The sequence below is a fragment of the Prionailurus bengalensis genome, chromosome C1, assembly GCF_016509475.1.
Source record: "Prionailurus bengalensis isolate Pbe53 chromosome C1, Fcat_Pben_1.1_paternal_pri, whole genome shotgun sequence".
Classification (NCBI taxonomy): Eukaryota; Metazoa; Chordata; class Mammalia; order Carnivora; family Felidae; genus Prionailurus; species Prionailurus bengalensis.
In genome coordinates this window covers 28986590-28994620 of record NC_057345.1, presented here as the reverse complement: position 1 = coordinate 28994620, position 8031 = coordinate 28986590, and the positions used below count along the sequence as shown (strand labels likewise).

General features: G+C 53.6%; 1 protein-coding gene across 1 annotated transcript; it reads right to left on the bottom strand.

The window, feature by feature from the left end:
* Positions 1 to 91: 91 nt before the first annotated feature.
* Positions 92 to 7264, bottom strand: DNALI1 (dynein axonemal light intermediate chain 1). The gene is made up of 6 exons (XM_043574523.1): positions 6896 to 7264; positions 6200 to 6345; positions 3974 to 4143; positions 2606 to 2784; positions 2101 to 2265; positions 92 to 211 (listed from the first exon to the last, which is right to left on the bottom strand). Exons 1-6 carry the CDS (start codon positions 6974 to 6976, stop codon positions 176 to 178), a joined length of 777 nt encoding a protein of 258 aa, XP_043430458.1. The 5' UTR covers positions 6977 to 7264; the 3' UTR covers positions 92 to 175.
* Positions 7265 to 8031: the final 767 nt, after the last annotated feature.

Genomic DNA, 8031 nt, shown 5'->3' with positions numbered 1-8031 from the left:
CCTGGCTGCCAGACCTAGGTGTTCATGACACTGGGGCCACGTGTGACTTCTGACAAACGTGTGGGTGGTGATCAGGGGAGGGTATGGCTTGTTCACTCAGGAGACTAGCTTTTTTTTTTATTACAACGGGCTTATGATGGGGTAGCAGTGCTTGCTGAGACCCATATGGAAATTATCACTTCTTTGGTGCAATAATGCCTTCCAGTTGGGCCTGAAAAACAAAAACAAACTCCGTTAATTATTTGAAGTTTGCAGCCTAACAAATAGCTGAGAGGTGATAAAAGGCTCTGGGAAGAAGAATCCGACGCTGCCCCTCCAAGTGTTTTTCCCTTCATTCCCAATTCCATATTTTCTAGATTAGCTGATGTCTGGCTTGGCATACGGTGTTGCTACATTAGGAGAAACCGGAGCTGTCCTGGTTTCCATACAATAATGGCTCAGTGTAGAACATAAAGCATTGAAAAGGAAATTGAATAAAAGTTGTTGAAATAGTGGTTTCTCGTGGCTCAGATTTCAGGCCTGAAATGCTAAGTTAAACATTTGGCTCTCTGGTTTGGGATCCTGGGAGCTCTTGTGCTGGGACAAGAGGTTTGGGAAACAGCAATTTTTCAGCCACCGAGACAACTTGACACCCAATTAGAGAGAATTGCTACCAGTAAGTAGGGAGCTGTCCATCTTGTATGTAAAGCTCAAGGCCCTTGGGAGTTATATACTCTGCTCCTCCAGCAGCCGGTAACATAATTTACTATCATGGTGTGTGGACAGATCTTTAAGTAGGTCTATCCTGGGGACTGCAAACACTGCTTTATTTGCAGTGCAGCTTGGAGCCAATAAAAATAACTCACTTCTAAAGAGTCCTTCACCCAGGGGATGACAAGGTTGCTTGTAAATGTTAGAAAGATGCCAAGATATTCTGCTCTGCTCTGCTCTGGCTGCGGGTACCGTAGGGGGAACTGAAGAACTCGGGCTGGTGATCAAGGAACATGGCAGATAAGGCACGCAGCTTCAGAGGCTGCTAAGTCAACAGATTCGTGGCCGGCTGTGAAGTGTCTAGCTTTTCTTCGTGAAACTCAGCAACGAGAGAATCTGTCATCCTGCACTAGCAGTTAAGACAAGCCCTCTTTATCTCAAATGCCTGTCCTTGGTGTAGCCCCAAGAGGCCTGCCAATCCAAGAATGTAAGCTTTCCATGAGACTAGGGAGGGGAGGGAGATCCACCCAGGGGCCCCTGTGGCCAGGGCCGTGGGAGACGGCCACTCAACAACAGGTCTCCTATCTAGAACAGTGGTTCGCAAACTTAGGCAAGCACCAGAATCACCTGCAGACCTGGCTAGGTTGTTGGGCCCGAACCCCAAAGTTTCTCATTCAGTAGATCCGGAATGGGCCCAATAGTTGGTATTTCTCCAAGTTGCCGGGTGATGCTGCCGCTGCTCTGGGGGCACAGCCTTTGAGAACCTTTAGATCCCACGGAGAGCCTGGAGTTTGGGAAGCCTGGCCCCCATCTCAGCTCAGCTGGATAAAAGTAAACCACCGGCAAAGGGGCTTGGAGGAAAAATACCTACAGTTGAGTTCCTCTGACCACACACCCAGGCAGGGTTTCTGACTTCAAATGGTTCTTCTCCTTCCCTGCCGGCCCCAAATGCTGTGCCTCAGAGGGGGCTGCAGGCGGGACGGCACCCCCATGAAAGCCTGCCGAAGACATCCCGCCCACTCCAGGAAGGCTCCAGAATGCCAGCCGTAACGGGAGAGAGGTTCCACTCTGCCATATCCACCTCTCCTGGACGCTGGGCAACTTTTCCAAGGGCAACAAAACCATCCACTTGGAGGGGCTGAGGAGCCAGGCTGAGGGGTCGTGGAAATTCAGAGCCCCCCTCCAGAGACAGAAGGGTGGAGAATCTGTGTAATGACCCCTCACCCTGCATCCCCCCGCACCCCCCCCCCCCCGCCAGCTTCCTTTAGTCCTTGGCAGTACATGTGGACAAGTATTCGGAGTCCCCTGCAGGAAACGGAGCCGTGGGGCCGGTGTGGGGGGTGGGGGGTGGGGGGAGTTTGGGGGAGGGGGCGGCAGGAGCCCCTCCCCCCGGGCCTGCACGGGGCTCACCTTCAGCTGCTGATTCGTCCGCTTGAGGAACTGAATCTCCTCATTGTGCTTCTTCTCCTCCACCTGTCTCCTCTCGCTCTCCCGCTTCTCGGTGGCCTCGCATTTGGCCTTCTGCTCGTTCACTTGCCTCTCCAGATCTTTCTTTTCCGTTTCCAATTCTGCAATCTGAGGACAGAACCTCCCGTCATCCTGGGACGTTGCCAAGAGGATGGGGTGGTGTGAGTGCCTGGGCCTCAGAGGGGACCTGGGACACAGCTGTCCAACCTGAGACGTGGCCCGGGTCTGTACTGCCACCCAGTGGGAGGTCAGTGACTGGCACGGCACAGCCAAGAGGAGCCAGCTCTGCCAGGACCAGGCTGAACCCCGGGGGGCGGGGGGGGGTGCCCTCTGAGGGGATGGCACCCTCGGTCGGTCGTCAGAATGTCATCTGATACGACAAGCATGTGACCCTGAGGTTGACAGAAGAGTCACAGAGGGCTGAAGCTCCAGGGTCAACCCCACTCACTTTCCTCTCCATGTCTGACTTCCCCTGTTCGGCCTGTAGTGCCTTCCTCATGCCAAAGGCCACGCTGCTCTCGTACAAGGTCTGGTAGGCGGCGATGGTCATGCGGATCTCGTCCCGGACTCGTAGCAACAGCAGTCCCCTCTCCGCACAGTTGATGGTCACCTCCCGGATCAGCTCATCTTCCAAAGCACACACACACCGAGGTCAGGAGGGCAGGCAGGAGGGAAGTGCACCACGTCTCCGGCTAACCACCCTCCCTCCTGGGGAGGGTGCTAGCATGTGTCCTCCTCACCTGGAGACAGAGGCCCCAGGAGCCCTGCCATACAGCCACTGCTCTGAACTTGGCACTTGGGGGCCCGGGACAGAGGGAGACAGGCGCCCCCAGGTTTGTTTGCGGTCCTGAGGCCCCTCTCTTCCACCCTCAGGCAAAACCTCCAGGGTACTAGTCATAGAAATTGGACTTTTCAGTTTGAAGGTGATGACTGCTTTATTTTTATTTATTTTTTTTTAATGTTTATTTTGGGAGGGGGACAGAGAGAGGCAGAGAGGATCCCACACTGACCGCGCGGAGCCTGCCATGGGGCTTGATCCCACGACCTGTGAGATCATGACGTCATGAGTTGGACCTCAAGACTCGGGCACTCAAATGACTGAATCACCCAGGCGCCCCGTGACGTCTGCGTTAAAGCAGCAGGGAAATCCTGTGTGCCCTCTAGCTGGATGGGCTTGGGGCTGGAAACAGTAGGATTTAGAGCCTGCCCACCCATCTCTTCATAAATGCTGACCTGGAGAGCAGACCCTAATCATACTCACACTGAAGGGAGCCTGCCAGCCCCTGCAGCTGCCTCAGGGTTTGGAGGCAGTCTGAACGTCAGAGTCCACAGGGGCCAGTGAGTTTGGTTGGGGGACAGCCATTTGACACGACCACTTAAATCGCTCGTGACTGTCAGTTAACAGTAAGTTGCCCTGAAATATTTCCCCGGCCCAAGGGCTGGAACATTGGTCGATGGATATGAATCTAGCACGTTAATTGTTCCGATTTTAAAAAATCAGCACATGCTTATTATAAAAATCTTTGAAAAGAAAAAGACTTAGAACGGAAGTTCTCATCTTACCTCCGAACATTTGCCGAGAGGTTAGGAACCGGGTTGTCAGGTCGGCGGGCAAAGAGCGGGAAGGAGGCGCGTTTGGCAGTTCCTGGGTGTGGGGCAGGTAGGGGGACACAAGACGACTCCGGGATGGGGTGGGCTTGCAGCTCAGGGACGCTCAGGGCTGGGGACTGTGCTCGAAGGGAAGGGGAGGGGGCGGCAGATGTGCGTCGGATCCCCCCCCCCCCCCGACCTCCACCGCGCACGCCGCGCCACTCACCGAAGCACTGCGAGTACAGCTCCCTGCGCACGGGGCAGATGCCCGTCTCCCTGGCCTGTCGCTGCTGCAGCTTCCGGTCCAGCTGCTCCTGCAGGTGCACTACATCCATCCTGGTGCTGGGAGCGCTGGACACCTGCTGGATCCATAGCTGCGTGTCTTCCACCCACTCCCTGTGGCACAGACACAGCGAGGCTGAGCAGGCCCATCGGCCACGGGGTCTTCGGGACCCGAGCAGAGGCGGCCCTTTGAGCTCTCTGGCTGAGTGGGAGCGAGGCGGCAGCTCGGTCCCCAGCCCGTCGCAATCCTCTACCCCCCTCTCTTCCTTGAGGAGCGTATGGCTCCAGAGCCACACCCACTAAGCCACCTCCACGGGGCCCCTAGCTGTGGGCCAACTCCACCTTCCTACGTGTCCCCGTGAAAACATCACCTGTGTTCCAGATCTTAATCTAGCGGGTTGAGAACAGATTCATGGGCATTGTTGCTTGGTTGGAACAGAAGGCCCAGTGAGAATTCCCCCACTGACTTGTGGGGTGGGAGGCACAGGGCACCATGAACCTTGCCAGCCAGAATGGGGCAGATGTGTGCAGTGGGGAGGTGTGTGCCTGAAGGTGTGTGCCTATGTGTCCCCCGCCCCCAGCCCCCACTATAGTAGACCTCGTGTCAGAGGCATGGCCAGGTTCCAGAACCACGAGGAGGGAGCCTGAGGGTAGAATCACTGTGGGGGGGAGGATTTCCATTTACTTATTTAAAAAATGTTTTTAAATGTTTATTTTTGGAGAGAGAGAGAGAGAGAGAGAGAGAGCGCACGCGCACAGGGGAGGGGCAGAGAGAGAGGGAGACACAGAATCCGAAGCAGGCTCCAGGCTCTGAGCTGGCGGCACAGAGCCTGACGTGGGGCTCGAACTCATGAACCGTGAGACCATGACCCGGGCCGAAGTCGGACACTTAACCGACTGAGCCACCCAGGCACCCCGAGGATTTCCATTTTATTGATGGGAAAGAACCACCTGAAAAATCACCCCTCCCTTCTTTGACTTCCATCTCAGACGAGACTGCAGTCTCTCTTTACATCACAGCCTTCGAAACCGTACTGTCAACCGATTCCATAAGAATCATCAACAAAGCATGTCAGATAGTGATCAATGCGGCTGCAGGAGGAAGAAGCAGGGTAAGGGGATGGTGAAGAAGGCAGAAGGTGCTCTTTTACAAGGATCCGCAAGGAAGGCCCCCTTGAGGAAATCACATTTGAGCAAGACCCGAGGAAAGAGACAAAGGGAATGAGGTGGACGTCAGGGGAAGAGTATCCTTAGCAGTAAGAACAGCAACCGTCAAGGCCCGGAGGGTGATGGAAGGTGTTTCAGAAGCAGTGAGAAGATACCCCTATGGCATTCGTACACTGAACAAGAAGGAGAATAACAGGGGACGAGATCATGCCAGGGCTTCCGGGTCATTCTAAAGACTTTGGATTTTAGCCTGAATCACATGGGAAACCAGTAAAGAGTTCCTGGTAGAAGACTGGCATGATCTGGCTTGTGATTTCGGGGCTGTTTGGAGGATACATCGTAGGGGCAAAGAGCAGAAGCAAGGTTTTCAGACAGGAGGCCACTGTAGGTGACAAACAGTGACGAGGAACAAGATGGTGGAAGCAGAGGCGGTGGGAAGTGGTTGGATTGGGGATGTCCATTTGAAGGCGGAACCAAAACAAGTTGATGAAGGATAGGAAATGTGATGTGAGAGACCAAAAGGAACGCAGGGTGGCCTGAGCTACTAGTAGAAAGGAGAAGACTGGGGACAAGTAGGTGGGGAGAGGGACGCCTTGTGATTTCGTTTGGACATGCTGAAGGGTGAGATGTCTATGAGGCACCTTCATGAAGATCATGAGAAAGCAGTAGAACATATGGGTCTGGAGTTTCGAGGAAAGGACAGGGCTGGGGATAACACATTTGGGAGCCATCAGCATATAGATGGTATTTAAAGCCGCAGGCTTGGGTTAGAGCACTTGGGAAATGACGATGGCAGAGAAGAGGTCCCCCCCACCCTCCCAGGATCCAGCCATCTGCAGGCTCTAGGAGTTCTGGGATGCTGGGAGGAAATCCTGGCCAGGAACAGAGACAGGGTGCCTCTTCCTAAGTTGCGGAGCACTGGAATGCAAAACCTGGGCTTTCTGTCAGCCACCGCTCCCATTTTTTTTGTTTTTTGTTTTTTTTTTTTTTTTTTTTTTTTTACCTTGGGGGCAGAATGGCATTCAAGATTTCTTCTGCCTGCTTCGTAGGATCTGGGACACAGGATGTTGAGGGAAGCTTGGTCTTTGGTGGCTGTGGGACCGGACCCGAGGGTCCAGGCTGCTGGGGGCTGACTTTCAGCGGCCGTGCCTGAGAAGAGACAAGATAGGGCAGGAGGTCATTCAGGCACTGAAATCCACACATCCAAGGCCTTGGGGTTGCTCCAGGTCTACTCAACACCCCTCCCCTCTTCCCAGCTCACTTCCCCCATCTCTCCTCTGGTCAGAAGTTGTGTCTTAGCTGAAGGAAGCCACGAAGAGTCTTTGGTCCCACCCTGACCCAAGGCTTGTATCTCCTGGAACGACGTTTCTGGCAAGGGTGCTCAGCCCTCTGCTTTCACGCCTCTAGTGATGGAGTAGTCACCACCAGATCCGTTCTTGGACCAGGCTACTTATGAAAAAGGGTGAGCTCCATCCATCTCTTTGACTTCCTTTCTCATCCTAAATCTGCCCTCTGGGGTCCCCCATCTGGGTTTCTTGTTCCGCTCTCCCATCCTCCTTCCCCCATCCCAATTCCCTTCTCTTCCAGTTGCTGCAAACCTTATCCCTCGGGATTCCCCCTCTTCAACGCCGGGACCTTTCTGTATCCGAGCTTCCAGGCTCCCCCGCCCCCTGAGACGCCCCCTGAGACCCCTCCTTACTTTGGGGCTCCGCTTCTCCGTGTTTCGGCTCACCAACACCGGGGTGTCATACTTGAGCAGAGAGTCCGCAGGGGGGATCATGGCAGCGACGGGGGTAGTAGTCCAGCGGCAGCCCCTCAAATATGCGCCTTGTTTGCCGTCTCCATGGAAACCTCCTCTCCCGGCCTCATGGCCTGGGCGGGGCCTCGGAGTGGGGCGGGGCCAGCAGCGCGCGAGTTTCCGAGCAGCCTTACGGAAGAATTCTCCTTGCGCTTAGTTTGTCAGGCCTCCTGTTCAGCGAGTCGCCTTGATACTCTTGGAAGCAGGCAAAACAGGAGTTCAAGTTCCTGCGCTTCATCTTGCTCGCAAGTTGAATGAGGTGGCAGGTCACCCTCTCAGCCCCCCAATTTTGTCACCTGCAAAACGGGAGTCATGTGACTCCTGAGTGAAGGGTTCAGGAGATTTCCAGAGGAAGCCATCTAGTGGGCCCAAGTTTTATTTATTTATTTATTTATTTATTTATTTATTTTTAATGTTTATTTATTTCTGAGACAGAGAGAGAGCATGAGTGGGGAAGGGGCAGAGAGAGAGGGAGACACAGAATCAGAAGGAGGCTCCAGGCTCTGAGCTGTCAGCACAGAGCCCCACGCAGGGCTCGAACTCACAAACCGTGAGATCATGACCTGAGCCACCCAGGCGCCCCTAGTGGGGCCAAGTTTAAGAGACTCTTAAAAACAGAACAAACTGGGGATTGATGGGGGGTGGGTGATGGGTATTGAGGAGGGCATCTTTTGGGATGAGCTCTGGGTGTTGTATGGAAACCAATTTGACAATAAATTTCATATTAAAAAAACTAAAAAATAATAATAATAAAATAAATAAAAAAGTATTTCTTTTGCGGGGACGCCTGGATGGCTCAGTGAGTGGGGTGGAGCGTGTGACTTCCGATCGCGGGGTTGAGTTCGAGCCCCACCATTGGGTGTAGAGATTACTTGAAAAAAAAATTTTTTTAAGTATTTGTTTTTAACTAAATGGAGAAATGGCAACATAACAGAAAGTTCAAGAACAGAGGGGTAAATACTAATGACTTGCCCACTGGCTGCCAGCTGCGACTGCATTTCCGTCTCTTTTTAAGTTCGTGTTTCCAAAGATAAACG

Excerpts from the sequence above, each read along its gene's own strand:
- DNALI1 (XM_043574523.1), bottom strand. The coding sequence starts at position 6,976 with ATGATCCCCCCTGCGGACTCTCTGCTCAAGTATGACACCCCGGTGTTG. Across the intron at positions 2,785-3,973 it reads GCTGTACTCGCAGTGCTTCG|ATGAGCTGATCCGGGAGGTG; the intron begins GTGAGTGGCGCG and ends GTGCTTTGGAAG. Across the intron at positions 2,266-2,605 it reads AGTCAGACATGGAGAGGAAA|ATTGCAGAATTGGAAACGGA; the intron begins GTGAGTGGGGTT and ends TTCTGTCCTCAG.